Source organism: Salmo salar, chromosome 14, assembly GCF_965601325.2.
Source record: "Salmo salar chromosome 14, fSalSal1, whole genome shotgun sequence".
In the NCBI taxonomy this organism is placed as follows: domain Eukaryota; kingdom Metazoa; phylum Chordata; class Actinopteri; order Salmoniformes; family Salmonidae; genus Salmo; species Salmo salar.
In genome coordinates this window covers 41717583-41735139 of record NC_138304.1, presented here as the reverse complement: position 1 = coordinate 41735139, position 17557 = coordinate 41717583, and the positions used below count along the sequence as shown (strand labels likewise).

Sequence of the window (17557 nt, the reverse complement as noted above, 5' to 3'; positions counted from 1 at the left end):
AAGGTTGGGGCAGGATAAGATGATCCTAGATCTGTTCATGTTTCCCTAAATTTTGTCTCCTTCAACAAAGAAAGTGGCCAGCACTGGTCACTGCACCCAGACTATGTTCAACATTCACACTGAAAGAATGAAACCCGTGACAGATGGAAAGAGGCTTGCCCTTTCCTTCAGTTATTTTCAGCCTCTCGCCGTTTCTGGATGACATACCTCTGTCTTCTGTTGGAAACACTGCTTCATTATGTGTTTGCAGATAAAGAAGTGAGAAGCATCAATGCTGTGATTTTATGTCCAGTTCATCAGTGGGGGCTCAAATTGGTAACTAAGTCCCTGCATCTGGCACACACCCCTCCCAGCTGCTTTGCTTTCCAGCTGTGTGTGTGTGTGTGTGTGTGTGTGTGTGTGTGTGTGTGTGTGTTACCCCTTGCTTTAGTTGGACTGAGCTGTTGACTTTGAACCAATCAGATTCGCCCATGGTAATTCCTGGAAGGGCATTACCACTCAGACTGGATGTGTGCATCAATGTGAGTTTGAGAGACGAAAGACTAACAGAAGAAAGAGCAAGGAAGGGAGCTAGACCAAAAAAAATCTAATTTGCTCCAGAGTTACAACTTGCTCTCTCCCTGTCACACATTCTGAAGATGGACTACAGCTGTTCTAAGCTAGAGACACCCAGAAAGCCTCTCCGCTACCTCAGGTGAGAATGAACACTGTCACACTCCTGACTCTTTAAGGCATTGTTATCAATGGGTGGTTGTTTTTTCATGAGTACTGTTTTAGGAAACTCATCTACTTTGTCCCACAAAAAGTCTTAATGAGTTTATCCAATTGTATGATTTGCTCTTAATTTCTCAAATACTTGCAACAGGAATTTGAGAAAATATTATGTTTCTTATGTTAATATTCTATATTCCAGAAATTGTGACTGAGACAGGTGTTAGATTGATCGTGGTGGTATGTTATGAATAATCCCACTGTGTGACATTTTGGAGGATTATTGTGGCCCCATAGGGATTAGGAAAGGGATTGGGAGGTCTTTACCTGCTTTTAGATGTGCTCTTTTAAATCAGACCAATCTAATAAAAATGTTGTACACTGAACAAAAATATCAACGCAACGTGTAAACTGTTGATCCTATGTTTCATGATCTGAAATACAAGATCCCAGAAATGTTCTATACGCTCAAAAAATCTTCTCTCAAATGTTGTGCACACATTTGTTTACATCCCTGTTAGTGAACATTTCTCCTTCACCAAGATAATCCCTCCACCTGACAGGTGTGGCATATCAAGAAGCTGATTAAACAGCATGATCATTACACAGGTGCAGCTTGTGCTGGGAACAATAAAAGGCCACTCTAAAATGTGCAGTTTTGTCACATCACAATGCAATAAATGTCTCAAGTTGAGGGAGCGTGCAATAGGCATGCTGACTGCAGGAATGTCCACCAAAGCTGTTGCCAGATAATGTAATTTTCATTTCTCTACCATAAGCCTCATTTTAGAGAATTTGGCAGTACGTCCAACCGGCCTCATAACCGCAGACCACGTGTAACCATAACAGCCCACTCCACATCTGCTTTCTTCACTTGCGGGATCGTCTGAGACCAGCCACCCGGACAGCTGATGAAACTGTGGGTTTGCACAACTGAAGAATTTCTGCTCAAACTGTCAGAAACCGTCGCAGGGAAGCTCATCTGAGTGCTCGTTGTCCTCACCAGGGTCTTGACCTGACTGCAGTTTGGCGTCGTAACCGACTTCACGGATGAATCCCGGTTTCAACTGAACCGGCAGATGGCAGACAAATCAAACTTTATTTGTCACATGCGCCGAATACAACAGGTGTAGACCTTACTTACAAGCCATTAACCAACAATGCAGTTAAGAAAATACCTAAAAACAGTCATTAACAAATAATTAAAGAGCAGCAGTAAATAACAGCTTGTGTGGGGAAAGCGGTTTGCTGACGTGGTGGCAGTGGGGTTATAGTATGGGCAGGCATAAGCTACAGACATCGAACACAATTGTATTTTATCAATGGCAATTTTAATGCACAGAGATACCCATTGTTGTACCATTCATCCGCCGCCATCACCTCATGTTTCAGCATGATAATGAACGGCCCCATGTCGCAAGGATCTGTACACAATTCTTGGAAGCTGAAAATGTCCCAGTTCTTCCATGGCCTGCACACTCACCAGACATGTCACCCATTGAGCATGTTTGGGATGCTCTGGATCGAAGTGTACGACAGGGTGTTCCAGTTCCCGCCAATATCCAGCAACTTCGCCCAGCCGTTGTAGAGTGGGACAACATTCAACAGCCTGATCAACTCTTATGCAAAGGAAATGTGTCGCCCTGCATGAGGCAAATGGTGCATACTCCAGATACTGACTGGTTTTCTGATCCACACCCTACCTTTTTTTTAAGGTATCTGTGACCAACAGATGCATATCTGTGTTCCCAGTCGTGTGAAATCCATAGATTAGGGGCTAATGAATTTATTTCAATTGACTGATTTCCTTATATGAACTCAGTAAAATCTTTGAAATTGTTGCATGTTGCGTTTTATATTTTTGTTCAGTGTAGTATTTACAAAGCATTTTTTTTCACAGAATACCTCATCCTCCAAACACCTAAAAGAGCGAGTTTAGTGCAACATCCGAGACAAGGAAAAGAAAAGATGAAGAAACCTTTAGAGGGACCAGTTGCAGCAGTCCAGCCCCCCATGCCCCATGTTCTACTCCCCCTTTTTTCCCCTACCCACCACCGGCTTCCAATCTGAGGCAAAGAGGCAGTGCTAGATACCCCCCAGAATCACTCATTCATTATGGATTATATACTGTTAACAGAGCTGTGTATTAGAGCAGGATTCAGTGAAAGTTCAGCTCCTTGCTTCCTGATCGCATACGGGGTGGCCATTGATTAGACAGCAGTGGTATAATACCCCCCACTCAGAGTTGAACCACTTTCAGGACACTTAAGTGTTCTCTCGCTCTGTTTCTCCTGATCTCTCTCTCTCTCCCTCAGTAATGAGGAGGCTGCGGTCTTGGAGGCAGAGTTATTGAGAGAGTATCGCTTTGGACCGCAGCAACTGATGGAGATCTGGGGCCATGCCTGTGCCATCGCTATCACCAAGGTATGTGTTCTCTTTTTCTTCCTTTAAGGGTAGTTTTGAGTTAGGCAATTGAATGACATGATATACAACTTCTTTCCCTGTGTGCAGGCCTTCCCCCTGAGTTCCCTCAAGAGGCATCCTACAGTGTTGGTGATCTGTGGTCCCAGTCAGAATGGCTGTATTGGTCTGGCCTGCGCTCGCCACTTACGCATGTTTGTGGGTAACCTGCCAGTGAAGTGAATTTGTTTTTCTGAACTAACTAAATGGCACTTCTTTGACAGTCAGTCCCTCTTCCCCTCCATCTATCTCTGTGCCAGGACTATATGCCCACAGTGTACTACCCCAAGCGCTCTACTCTGGCCCTGCACCGGGACTTTACAGTACAGTGTGAGAAAACGGACATCCCTTTCCTCTCATTTCTTCCCGCAGAGGTAAGGGAACTACTATGAGCTAACCAAGGTTCATTTGTATTGTGTGGCCGTCTGGCCACCATGCCATAATTTTGCAAAAAGAAACGAGACTCTCTAAAATGTGGAATGTTCACACGGGTTGTGTGTGAATGGTGCTCACTCCCGAGTGGCGCAGCGGTCTAAGGCACGACATCCTCAGTGCTAGAGGCGTCACTACAGACCCTGGTTCCGTTCCAGGCTGTATCACAGTGATCTAAGGCACTGCATCTCAGTGCTAGAGGTGTCACTACAGACCCTGGTTCGATTCCAGGCTGTATCACAACTAGCCGGGATTGGGAGTCCCATAGTGCGGCGCACAATTGGCCCAGCGTTGTCCGGGTTAGGCCGGAGTAGGCCGTCATTGTAAATAAGAATTTGTTCTTAACTGACTTGCCTAGTTAAATAAAGATAAAAAATAAATGCCATTCTACTGGTTAGTGGTCTGACTGACATGTGTTTATCTTGTCCTACAGGTGCAGCTGATAAACGATGCGTATAACCTGGTGGTGGATGCCATCTTGGGGCCAGAGACGGAGCCGTCTGATATCAGTGAGCCCTACAGCAGCATCCTGCTCGCCCTCAGACACATCCGTATCCCCATCGCCAGTGTGGACATCCCCTCAGGTAACCACACCAAACCTACACACACCTGTCTGACAGCATCTACCTGCAGGGTTACCAGGGGCTAAAAAGCTATCCAACTGTAGTGTTATTTGTTAGGGTTGGTCTGATACCATGGACTTGTCTGATGATGCCATGATGTCTTATTTTCCTGCCAGTATCAGAAAAACTGAAACGTCATATGATAATGTTGGATAAACTAATTGATGACCTCATCTGTGTGATTTCAGGGTGGGACGAGGCCAACGTTGACTGTATAAACCCGACAGTGCTCATCTCCCTCATGGCACCAAAGAAGTGTGCCGTCGGTTTCAGTGGGACACATTACCTGGTGGGACGCATCCTGCCCTATGACATCCAGAGGAAGTATGAGCTCAATGCGCCAGACTACCATGGCACAGACTGTCTGGTTGAGCTAGGGTAAACAAACAGATGCTCTGTTTTTCCAAGGGTTTGATCAAATATTTAGAAGTGTAGACCTTCCTTCATCCTTGAGGTTATCTACTGAGTAAATAGTATTGCTTTCACCAAACATTTCACATCAGATCAAGGGAAGAAGGAAGGATGCCTTATTTGTAATGAGTATATGTAGCAGATATCTCTTAGTGTAACAAGGAAATAGAGCTTTCTGTATATTCATCTCAGAAAACCGGTCAGATTGACCCGCGAGGTTCTAAACCGTGAGGAAGTTTGCACAGGTGTATAAGATATGATGTAACGTTTGCCAAAATAAACATGAGCTGTTAATAATTGGTCAATGTTCATGTTTTGGTTTAATGAAGAAAATAGTTGTTGAACATAAATAAAACAGAAGTATGTGTAATGTGGTATTGACACTGGGAGACTGCTCTCTGATACTATGTACCATCTCTTGTTGTTGTGCAAGGCACTTAATCCCCACCAAGTAGAACACTTGTTAGGCAACTGTATAAATCACGTGGTCAACCCTGTCTGGAAAGCTACTGTGTGTGCAGGATTTTGATCCAGCCCTGCTCAAACAGAGCCAGTTAATCAAGGTCCAATTGAGCAGCTCATTTCTAAAATTTGAGGGGGACTGGAATAAAAGCCCGCCCACCCATTAGCTCTCCTGAAGGATGGTTGACCACCCTTGATGTAAAACATTGCAATATTACAACAAAATAAGTTGTATGCTTTTTGAAAGAATTCACTCATTCAATATACCAAAGATCAAATGGCTATGATAGTTTTATTCAGCTGAAGCCAGCCCATAAATGTACCTTTTCTAGTTTAGTCATATTTATCTTAGCTACCTTAGAAGTATTTACTTTGCATGCTGCTTTGCATCTATTGAGTTGGAATGTCCCATACATTGGATGCCCAAATCAACTGGAAATATCTACAAAACAAGTTAAGGCACATAATCCTAAAGAAACATCCAATCTTTTCCCTAAAATTACTGATCGCGATTAACAAATTATTATTTTGATTCATGTTTCAATTCAACGTGATGGACCTGAATCCCAACTAATACAATGCGAAGTGAATCGTTCGTTTCGTCGAAAATAAGTGTTAAATGAATCGTTAAAAATTAAACCAGCTTTGTATGGCCTTCGTATCGCGCGTATCTGTGGAAAGTTTTGGAGACGACGAAAACATTGACACATGCGAATAATAGCTAAACAGTTAACTAGAGGCTACGTTTTGAATTGTTAGTCTGTTCCTAGTTAGTCTGTTCTCTGTCATATTTCATAGGCTAGGCCTGCCTACCTGCTGCTACTGTAATGTGGGACCAAGTCACTATTATTCGAGTCACAAGGACAACATGTCAAGGCTCGAGTCGTCATGCATTCTAAGGTCAAGTCGAGTCACAAGTTAAGTCAAGTTTAAAAAAAGAATCTATACATGCAATGACTTGTTCAACTACAAATCTTTGTCTATTAATTGAGGCTACCAGACAGCCCTTTTCATAGGGAACTTGTAGCAGTCAGAAGGGCATGAAATCAGCAGAAGGCAAGGCAGGTTGATGTGCTCAGAGTGTAGATGTATTTACATGTCTTGGTGAAAGTGCCATATCATACAAAATATACAAGTAGATTTACCAAATATACACAGCAATAGCCCAAAAGAAATAGCCTCTGTATCAGGCTTAACCTGTCCTACCTGAACGGGCACAGGTAGAGGGCAAGACTGTACAGCCTCCCCTTGAGAAACCAAATGGAATCTGTCTAAAAGGAGCTCCAACAGGTAGGCCTGCATAATATAAGCACTTGGAACACAGAAACATACAATTACCCAATTAGCAAATACAACCAATAAACTGGTTCTACAATATAAAAGGCATTCGTCTTAAATCAGACTTAATGATATTTCAACACCATGCATACATGGAAGGCTACGTGGAGTGCAGGCCACGTAGCCTATTTCTATGCACTCCTATTGGGCGCTCTCCTATCACACACAACTAAAATGACAGAGACATGGGACACAGACACACGGAACTCTGACATAACCTGTGAAATATGAACAAAGGAAACCATACATTGAATTAAATAAATAGAAAATCTATACCTGTTTGGTTCTAATTATCAGAGTAAGAACTCTGACACTATGAAAGCGTAAACCAAGTTTATTCTTCGAATAGGATTGAACAGCTGAACAGACAAAAACATATTCACACAAGCACTGATATTTAACCCTTTCTCCTATGCTAAATCTCCTCCTACACATCTGAACAGCCAATGCATCTCTGTTGCTAGACAGAACCTTAGTGATATCTGTTCTTCCTCACTTCATCTGACCTGACCTCTGCCCCAAAGTGCTCACTCCTCCCCAACTCACGGCTGTCATGGTGACTGGTGCCAGACTGTGTCTCTTCTCCTCCCAGAGGATCCCTCCCATAGGATCCCTGGTGGCTAACAATAACATATCCTGACATAATGTAAATGTTATACATTACCCTCTCTCCCTCACTGACATGAATAAGTATATTTCAGAACCCAACATACCTAATGAGTCTTACGAACTTTCATGTGCACTATAAACATCGCACCCACTCAGAGCAGGGTAACAAATGGTTGGCTAAATGGAAATGTATCTGTAGGCCTATCAAACATGGAACAGAAATGCCTACGTGTTGCAATAAACAGTACGGGGATAGAATGATGAAATGCTAGCAATTATTGTAGTATTAGATGGAATATAGATTTACCACATAGGGCCTATGCATTTAAATGTGTGAAAGCAACAGCCAACATTTGCGCATGTGAAGAGCCGAACCTATGGTGCGTCATCGCCACAGTAATAATAAGATAAGTAAATTATCTGTGTTCAAATCAAAGTTTATTTGTCACGTGCGCCGAATACAACAGGTGTAGACCTTACAGTGAAATGCTTACTTACAGGCTCTAACCAATAGTGCAAAAAAGGTATTAGGTGAACAATAGGCAAGTAAAGAAATAAAACAACCGTAAAAAGACAGTGAAAAATAACAGTAGCGAGGCTGTATACAGTAGCGAGGCTATATACAGTAGAGGCTACATACAGACACCGGATAGTCAGGCTGATTGAGGTAGTATGTACATGTAGATATGGTTAAAGTGACTATGCATATATGATAAACAGAGAGTAGCAGCAGTGTAAAAGGGGGGGGGGGGGGGGGGGGTCCAGATAGCCATTTGATTACCTGTTCAGGAGTCTTATGGCTTGGGGGTAAAAACTGTTGAGAAGCCACTTTGTCCTAGACTTGGCACTCCGGTACCGCTTGCCATGCGGTAGTAGAGAGAACAGTCTATGACTGGGGTGGCTGGGGTCTTTGACGATTTTTAGGGCCTTCCTCTGATGCCGTCTGGTGTAGAAGTCCTGGATGGCAGGCAGCTTAGCCCCAGTAATCTACTGGGCCGTACGCATTACCCTCTGTAGTGCCTTGCGGTCGGAGGCCGAGCAATTGCCATACCAGGCAGTGATGCAACCAGTCAGAATGCTCGATGTTGCAGCTGTAGAACCTTTTGAGGATCTCAGGACCCATGCCAAATCTTTTTAGTTTCCTGAGGGGGAATAGGCTGTCGTGCCCTCTTTACAACCGTCTTGGTGTGTTTGGACCATTCTAGTTTGTTGGTGATGTGGACACCAAGGAACTTGAAGCTCTCAACCTGCTCCACTACAGCCCCATCGATGAGAATTGGGGCGTGCTCAGTCCTCCTTTTCCTGTAGTCCACAATCATCTCCTTAGTCTTGATTACGTTGAGGGATAGGTTGTTATTCTGGCACCACCCGGCCAGGTCTCTGACCTCCTCCCTATAGGCTGTCTCGTCGTTGTCAGTGATCATATTGATAAGTCACCTTGTCCTAGAGAGATACAGTGCATTCGGAAAGTATTCAGACCCCTTTACTGTTTCCACATTCTGTTATGTTACAGCCTTATTCTAAAATTGAGCTGGCCGCCCGGCCAAACTGAGCAATCGGGGGAGAAGGGCCTTCGTCAGGCTGGTGACCAAGAACACGATATTCACTTTGACAGAGCTCCAGAGTTCCTTTGTAGAGATGGCAGAACCTTCCAGAAGGACAACCATCTCTGCAGCACTCCACCAATCAGGCCTTTATGGTAGAGTGGCCAGACAGAAGCCACTCCTCAGTAAAAGGCACACGACAGCCCGCTTGGATTTTGCCAAAAGGCACCAACAAGATTGTCTGGTCTGATGAAACCAAGATTGAACTCCAGACACCATCCGTACGGTGAAGCATGGTGGTGATGAACGGAGAAAAGTACAGAGATCATTGATGAAAACCTGCTCCAGAGCGCTCAGGACCTCAGACTGGGGCGAAGGTTCCACTTCTAACAGGACAACAACTCTAAGCACACAGCCAAGACAATGCAGGAGTGGCTTCGGGACAAGTCTCTGAATGTCCTTGAGTGGCCCAGCCAGAGGCCGGACTTGTACCCGATCAAACATCTCTGGAGAGACCTGAAAATAACTGTGCAGCAACGCCTCCCATCCAACCTGACAGAGCTTGAGAGAATCTGCAGAGAAGAATGGGAGAAACTCCCCAAAACAGGTGTGCCAAGCTTGTAGCATCATACCCAAGTAGACTCGAGTCTGTGTAAAATCTCTGCCAAAGGCGCTCCAACAAAGTACTGAGTTAAGGGTCTGAATACTTATGTAAATATATTTCTAAAAACCTGTTTTTGCTTTGTCATGGTGGGGTATTGTGTGTAGATTGGTGAGGGGAAATGTAATCAATTTTAGAATAAGGCTGTAGCGTAACAAAATGTGGAAAGGGGGGTCTGAATACTTTCCAAATGCACTGTGTACACGGTTATCAAAACTTCACACCAGGGTAAGCCTACACGAAACACAGCCCTTATGGTTTGGCTAGGTGCTAGTCGAACTGTAGCATGCTGACGCCTTAACCGAACTCGGCTAGCCAAACCCCACGAGTGTGCTTGCACACTATTGATCTTGGCTGATTTATTTGATTTATTTGGTTGATAGGTGCATTTTTTAAAATATTTTAAGCAATTACATTAACAGGTATTAATTTCCATTACTTTCCAGATTTGTATCATTTCCCAAAACCTTTCCAGGCCTGGAAAACACCTGGATAAAATTCCATGACTTTCCCAGCATTTTCATGACTGTATGAACCCGACACCATCTAAACTCAGCAAAAAAAGAAACGTCCCCTTTTCAGGATCGTCTTTCAAAGATAATTAGTGAAAATCCAAATAACTTCACAGATCTTCATTGTAAAGGGTTTAAACACTGTTTCACATGCTTGTTCAGTAAACCATAAACAATTAATAAACATGCACCTTTGGAACAGTTGTTAAGATACCAACAGCTTACAGACGTAGGCAATTAAGATCAGTTATGAAAGCTTTGGACACTAAAGAGGCCTTTCTACTGACTCTGAAAAACACCAAAAGAAAGATGCCTAGGGTCATTGCTCATCTGCGTGAACATGCCTTACAGGCTGACCACACCGCTCGCATTGCAAAATAAATGTAGAAATCTGTTATTCAGTTATTGCACCCACACTGCTCGCGTGCGCCAACGAGCGTCTGCGTTGCCAAGGGCTAAAATAGAAGTCCTTTCTATTTCTGACGCAGATCGTGCTGCAAGTCCTGCCTCTCCATCTCCTCATTGGTTGATAGAAGCAGGTACCCTGAAAGACAAACGAGGTCAGTGGCGGTAATGCACCTAATTTATGAAAGTTGCCAATCGCAATATAAAGTCAAGAGAAGAAAAAGCCTGGAAAAAGAGAGATGACTAGAAATGATTCGGTTGACCGTTTTATGTGTGGATTAATTGTCGGAGTAGAGGACAAAATAAATGTATGCACGAGGGCACACACGCTCAGCCGGTTTGGGTTCCGTGAACTCCTATTTCTGACACAGATCACACTGTAAGTCCTGCCTCTCCCATCTCCTCATTGGTTATACCCACGTGGGTGATTGAAAGACGAACTGTGTTGCCGGTTCGTGTAGTAATACTATGAAAGTTTAGATGCCAATCACCATATAAGTTCAAAGATGAAAAAGCCTGGAAGGAGGAAAGATGACTAGAAACAATTCGGTTGACCGTTTTATGTGTGGATTAATTATCGGAGTAGAGGACCTTGTGCATTTCAGGTAAAATAACTCAATGTTTATATCCCAGGACAAATTAGCTAGAAAGTGCAAGCGAACTAGCTAAATTGCCATAAATGTTTAATGCTTTTTGACCTGTTCCCAAATGAAATGTAATTGGTTCAGAGTTTGTTTTGATATTTTAACCTGTGTCGTGATCGCGTTTGGTGTAGGGGGACAAAATAAATGTATGCACGATGGCGCACGCACGCAGCCGGTTTGGGTTGTGTTAGGCATGCTGCAAGGAGCAATGAGGACTGCAGATTTGGCCAGGGCAATAAATTGCAATGTCCATACTGTGAACTACAGGGAGACAGGACGGACAGTCGATCGTCCTCGCAGTTGCAGACCACGTGTAACAACACCTGCACAGAACTGGTACACCCGAACATCACACCTGCGGGACAGGTACAGGATAGCAACAACTGCCCGAGTTACACCTGGAACCCACAATCCCTCCATCAGTGCTCAGACTGTCCGCAATAGGCTGAGAGGCTGGACTGAGGGCTTGTGGGCCTGTTGTAAGGCAGGCCCTCACCAGACATCACTGGCAACAAAGTATCCTATGGGCACAAACCCACCATTGCTGGACCAGACAGGACTGGCAAAAAATGCTCTTCACTGTCGAGTTGCGGTTCTCTCTCACCGGGGGTGGTCAGATTCACGTTCATCGAAGGAATGAGCATTACACCGAGGCCTGTACTCTGGAGCGGGATCGATTTGGAGGGTCCGTCGTGGTCTGTGGCGGGGCACAGAAGCATCGGACTGAGCTTGTCATTGCAGGCAATCTCAACGCTGTGCGTTACAGGGAAGACATCCTCCTCCCTCATGTGGTACCCTTCCTGTAGGCTAATCCTGACATGACCCTCCAGCATGACAATGCCACCAGCCATACTGCTCATTCTGTGCGTGACTTCCTGCAAGAACAGGAATGTCAGTGTTCTGCCAAGGCCAGCGAAGAACCCGGACCTCAATCCCATTGAGCACGTCTGGGACCTGTTGGATCGGCACGTGAGGGCTAGGCCCATTCCCCCCCAGAAACGTCTGGGAACTTGCAGGTTTCTTGAGTGGGTAACATCTCACAGCAAGAAATGGCAAATCAAGTGCAGTCCACAAGGAGATGCACCACAGTATTAATGCAGCTGGGGGCCACACCAGATACTGACTTAATTTAAATTGAATGTGTCCCTGAACAAAGTGGGGTTCAATTTCTGTTAGTCACAGGTCTGTGGAACTTGATCAGTTTATTTCTCAGTTGTTGAATCGTATGTTTATACAAATATTTACACATTTTAAGTTTGAAAATAAACACAGTTGACAATGAGGATGTTTTTTTTGTTGCTTAGTTTATATCCTTAAAACATGGATTGGTTACAGTCTGATTTTATTGAAGAAACTTGAGTTCACAATACATCATATTGTTAGCGTAACAGTTAAGAGCATAGTGCCAGTAACCAAAAGGTTGTTGCCTCAAATCCCTGAGCCAACTATGTGAAAAACCTGCCCTTGAGCAAGGCACGTCACCATAATTGCTCCTGTAAGTCGCTCTGGACAAGAGCATCTGCTAAATGACTAGATTTAGTTATGTAACCTGTTTCTATATGTACTAGTTACTGGAACAGGTAAAACTGGACTACGTCCTTCTAGAGCTATGAAGACAAACAAGGAAAGTAGCTTTTTTGTAAACGGTCTTATGGTGTCCCATAGACAAGTCACTTCACCTAAAGCTGTTACCCCAAATAGATGCAGCTTGTAGGATCTCTATACAAAATGTTTAAGATGGGAAACATTTTCCCAGAACTCCTGGGAACCAGTGACTGCATTGAAGACGCCAATGCAGAGTACTGGGTTGATGTGTTGACTCCACTGTTGCTCACACAACCTCCAGACACTGGACCTGAGAATGAACAAACTAAGTCAATATTGCATAAATTATGCATTTTCAGAGCATTTGAAGTGGCAACTTAACGGATATGCAAAACTGCACAAAAACAATAGACAAACCTGGAAGACTGGCGCAGGAGATTCCAGTTTATCACCAATCTGACACTGGAGAGTTCAGTCTCCAGAAAGTTAACTCACCCTAAAAGAGAAGACATTCATGACATTAGAACAGAATCTAAGACAATTAACAGGACTTTGGCATGCAACAGCTTAACTTGTTCAACTACCCAGACTTTATACACAATGCTTAGAACCACACTATAAACACAGATTAGAGCAAGAAACAAAAACACATACAAATCAGTGGGTTGTACATCAAGAGGGGCAATTGAGGTGATCACAATCGAGTTTGACTGAAATACATAGAAGACATGACGGAAGAGTAATCGTACGGAGGCCAGGTTAAGTCATTTCGCTAAGGCACATTTCAAGAGGGGCAGTTGTGGACTTAAGCATCGTGTTGCAAAATGGCCAGGGGACTTTTGACTGGCAGTCTCTGCAGCGGGACAATGGCTAAAACATTGCTGGAAATAAAACAACTGAAGGATGTGAGCAAAAGGAGTTTACCTCACGTGAACTGGCCTATTGATTGTCCACAAATGAACTAGGCAAGAGAGCAGCTTTCACTTCTGACGAGCACTGGTTGGTAGGAGCAACACGTCATTCGCCAAGGACTTGTAGACATTTTCTGTAGCTGAGCAATGAAGCATTAACAGGACCCCCCCCCCACCACCCCCATGAGTAGGCCACAGTCATGGCAAGATCATACAATATTCCTCTAGCCGAATAAAACTACCCATTTATTTACCGAACCACTACTAATGTGCCCAGTGGCATCAAGTACTCAAACTAAACTGTTTAGTGCAACTATAGTCAAAGCTTTTGGACTACCAGTACCCCACTAACCATTAGCCACTAAAAGGCAAACCCCACACTTCAGCCTTAGAGGGAACATATGGCAACAGAAGTTACTTTTAAAATACTAGAACCATGGCACTTCCTGTGAATTGCAGTATAAAAGTTATTCCCAGTTTCAGGATGCACATGTTGGAAGTGAAGTTTCTGTAGTACCAGAGAAGTTATTTAAAACCACAGAAGGGAAACATTAAAATGCTATGAAGATACACGAACTGGCAAATCACTTACAATAAACTGCTAACTTCCCCATAAGTACGTTCAAGGCACACATTTTCAACAAATCGTTTTAATGGGCTCCATGAAGCCAAAATTGACAAAAAAAAAATAATCTTCAATGTTGATGATACAAAGAACAGAAAGTACAAAATCGTTCCCAGGTGGAGTATTGGGGAAGAAGAGTAGTAACAGTATGAATTGGTATGTTTTTTTTTGTTCTCTTTAAGTTAAGTCCATTATAACAAGCACATTTAAAATGCAGGCTTTTGAGCAGAGCAAACACCGTGGGCAGACTGTAGCCCGCTGCAATTTGCAACTTCATGAACAGCAGGCCACTTCAGGCGTGCAGTGTCAGTCTTAAAGGAATTCACTATTTTTGGAAACTTAACACAGGACCGTCGGCTATATCAAGAACCTCAATGGTATGGGTGAAGGCATTGCTGCCTAGCAACACAAGGAATGCATTCATAAAATCCAAAAAGCACTTCCCGGCCAGTTTTCAAAAGCATCCAAGTGGAATATTTTTTTTTTTTTAACTGTTTTAAAACTTGGCAGGAGGTAGGTCGGACATTGTCGTTTAAAATAAAAACAGGAAGTTAACAAGCCCCATTCATATCCCGAATATTAATATTTAGGATGCAAATGTGACGTTAGACAGTGCTGGATAGGAACAGGGCGTAGAAAGTAACTGAGGCTGTTAATCAAAAACAGCCATGTGAAGCAATATTTGAGTTCACTAAATTTGCAGCACCAACAAGTCAGACATTATGCTTTATCAATTGAAATGCCGTAAGAGCAAAGAGATGTATCCTTTAGAGAACATCTCCAACTTCTATTAAACATGGTTTGTAAATGAATGGCCGAAACTCATGGCTAAATTTAAAGACGCTCGAGCTACTTAAACACAGAATAGGACTACAAAAATCATCAGGTCAACACGTGGACAAATTTCTTGAGAGGAGCGCATCTTTTTAAATACAGCCAGCCAAGGGATGATCTTGAATCGGGGGGCAGATTTTTACTCGTGAGCAGCTGAGGACAAGAAGTGGGCACACAGACACTGAGTTTAGGAAACAAGTTCACGAACATTTGAGTTTAACATCCAACATGGTTACCCACTAAACAGTCCCAAATAGCTGAACCAACTAGTGTGGGAGGTCTTTCTGTATAAACTGTGCTGAGCGTAAGAAGAAGCAAATATGATCCCAGCAAATTGAATGAGTTCAGAGTACACTTAAGGGAGGGAAGGAACGGCGCATTGAACTAGATGGTTAGTACACATAACTCATACATACCATAACTGTCGTAGCTGTCTCTGTAGGATCCCCCAGAGCGATCCCCGTAGCCTCCCTGGCCCCTAACATTGGAGAGAAAAAATATATATAGGTAAGGTCGCTGTCCGTTGTAAAGGACGCAAGAGGGGAATTTCTACAAACAATTTGAGCATCTCTTAATTGGCAGTCGGACGTGTCGCCTCACCTATTGTCCCTGTATCCTCCGCCACCGGAAGAGTATCCTCCGCCACCGCCGCTCCTGTATCCACCACCACTTCCATAACTCCGGTCTCCACCACCGCCATAGCTCCGGTCTCCACCACCGCCGCCATAGCTCCTCTCACCATATCCCCTGTCGCCACCACCACCATATCCTCCACCACCTGGGAACAAACCAGCACAGGCAGTTCAAAAACCAACTCATACTGAAAGCAACACACTGAAATGTAACTACGGCCAAGAGGGAGGGCAGGACAAACGCTAATGGAGGATGGGGAGCACACCATTTTGCAGATTGTCTGCCCATACCTCGCGAGTAAACTCGCCCACCTCTTCCTCTCCCCCCTCCATATCCACCTCCACCGCCATATCCACCACCGCCTCTGGACCCTCTGAATCCACCACCTCCGCCTCCAGAACGACCACCACCCTTGCCTGCCTCATCCACACGAATTGTTCTGCCGTCAACAGACTGCAAGAGAGAAGGGGTTAGCGTCGTAGTTCATAAACAAAATTTGTTTTTATATTGAAATTTGCCTGGGTGGGCCATCATTGTTTATAGCTGCAAGACATTTAGTGGTAGGGCTAGATATTCAAACACGTCCGCTATAATAATTATACATGCAAAAACGTGGTAAATATATGCTTCGACAAATTGTGATCAACATATCTACCTTGCCGTTCATGCCATCCAAAGCGTCCTTCGCATCCTCGGCATTATCGTACTTTACGAAGCCGAATCCACGAGACCTTCCCGTTTCTTTGTCCCTGATGACATCAACTGAGCGAGACCAAAACATTAATTAACAGGGAGTTAAACATTTCTGATCATATATTTAGTAGCTAACTATCGTTCAAATAAAAAAATCACTTAGAACGCACCTTTTGCGATGTTTCCATACTTAGCGAAAGCTTCAGCCAGAGATTCTTCTGTTGTGTCGAAGCTCAGGCCACCGACGAAAAGTTTTCCTTCGTCGGACATGTTTCTTTGTCTGCAAGGGAAAAAGCCCGGGTCAAATAAACTCCCATAAGGTATCGTTACCTGGCCATTACCATCAACGTTACATAACATGCTCCCGATACCTACATTAGTTGTAAATCTAGCTAGGTCACATCTCGGGTAGTGAACAATTGCCTGACGCACATTGGCACAACAATTAGCTACGTTAACCAGCTAATTTCAGCTAGCGCTAGGCCAACCTGTAAATAATTATTGGAATTCAGGGAAATACAACAACTTCGAACGTTATTTAACGTAGTATGATGGCAAACAAATTAAGCGTAAACCGTACGCGCGGATTAGCCGTCTGGCTAAATTCGTTTGAGGGAGAAGAGAGAGAAGAAAAAAAAAAAAAAAAAAAAAAAAAACAGGCCAAGAAGGGAGCGCCATTTTACACCACGTTGTTGGTCTGCTTCGCCACCTGGTGCTAAGCTAAAGGCGGAGACGCAGCCATCTTTACAATGAAGTTGATAGTTAACGTAAAGTGAAAGGAGAACTGAAATAATTCAAGAAGAAAAAAACAAAAAAAGGTTAAACATCCGTGTATTTAATTTATGTTTACTAACTAGTTCTCGCAGAAACCTCAAATCAGCTTAAGTGGACTGGCAAAATACATGTGGAAAATGTACGTTAGCGAGTACCTTCGCTAGCTAAAGCGGCTTTCGAACCACGTTTATTCAACAGTAACACAATTTCTGTATTTACACAATAATTATTTAGAATACCTAAAGACGACCAAAATAACGATAAATCAGGCAATCATCTAAATACACCACCCACAAAATACATAAAAACGTACCTTTTACGGACAGAACAAGAAGAGCTGGTGTTTAGAGAGGCACGTCGTCACAAAAGAAATGGAACCGCACACTCTGTCTGTGACGACTGTTAGCGAAGTATTTAAATGACTTTGCGGGGGGGGGGGGGGGGGGGGGGCGTGATCTTGTCTTATTTGAATATGGGCACATCTTTTTCGCGGTAACCTTTCATTGACAATTTCAAACGAATTGATTAAATTATAACAGCTATTCAATAATATATGAGTTTGCTATTTGAGTTTGTAAATTTATACGCCCAATGTCTTTGACAATTTTAAAGTCAGTCCAAATTGGGCTATATTTGATTAATTATTCAGGCTACTTTGCCCACTAGTTTTATATATGCAATTTTTTTTAAACATTTATCCAAAAGTGGAAAAGATACACATGGTAATGCT

The 17557-nt window shown here is 43.5% G+C and overlaps 2 protein-coding genes across 7 annotated transcripts; one reads left to right on the top strand and one right to left on the bottom strand.

Annotated features, from left to right (window-relative positions):
* Positions 1-500: 500 nt before the first annotated feature.
* Positions 501-4937, top strand: LOC106569553 (yjeF N-terminal domain-containing 3). The gene is made up of 6 exons (XM_014141017.3): positions 501-694; positions 3027-3135; positions 3223-3330; positions 3432-3545; positions 4037-4187; positions 4415-4937. The coding sequence occupies exons 1-6, from the start codon at positions 639-641 to the stop codon at positions 4606-4608; spliced, it is 732 nt and encodes a 243-aa protein (XP_013996492.1). The 5' UTR covers positions 501-638; the 3' UTR covers positions 4609-4937.
* Positions 4938-13902: 8965 nt separating this feature from the next.
* LOC106569552 (uncharacterized) lies at positions 13903-17256 on the bottom strand. 6 transcript variants are annotated; one of them, XR_014380368.1, is made up of 7 exons: positions 17141-17256; positions 16224-16333; positions 16016-16122; positions 15651-15813; positions 15329-15505; positions 15144-15210; positions 13903-14880 (listed from the first exon to the last, which is right to left on the bottom strand). XR_014380368.1 is itself a non-coding variant. In XM_014141014.3 (7 exons), the coding sequence occupies exons 2-7, from the start codon at positions 16321-16323 to the stop codon at positions 14867-14869; spliced, it is 624 nt and encodes a 207-aa protein (XP_013996489.3). In that variant the 5' UTR covers positions 16324-16333; positions 17141-17256; the 3' UTR covers positions 13903-14866. The 6 variants fall into 6 exon arrangements, 3 of the variants coding, with proteins under 3 accessions (XP_013996489.3, XP_013996490.3, XP_013996491.3); XR_014380369.1 differs by having other exon boundaries at positions 15672-15813; XR_014380370.1 differs by having other exon boundaries at positions 15699-15813.
* Between the last annotated feature and the right edge of the window lie 301 nt (positions 17257-17557).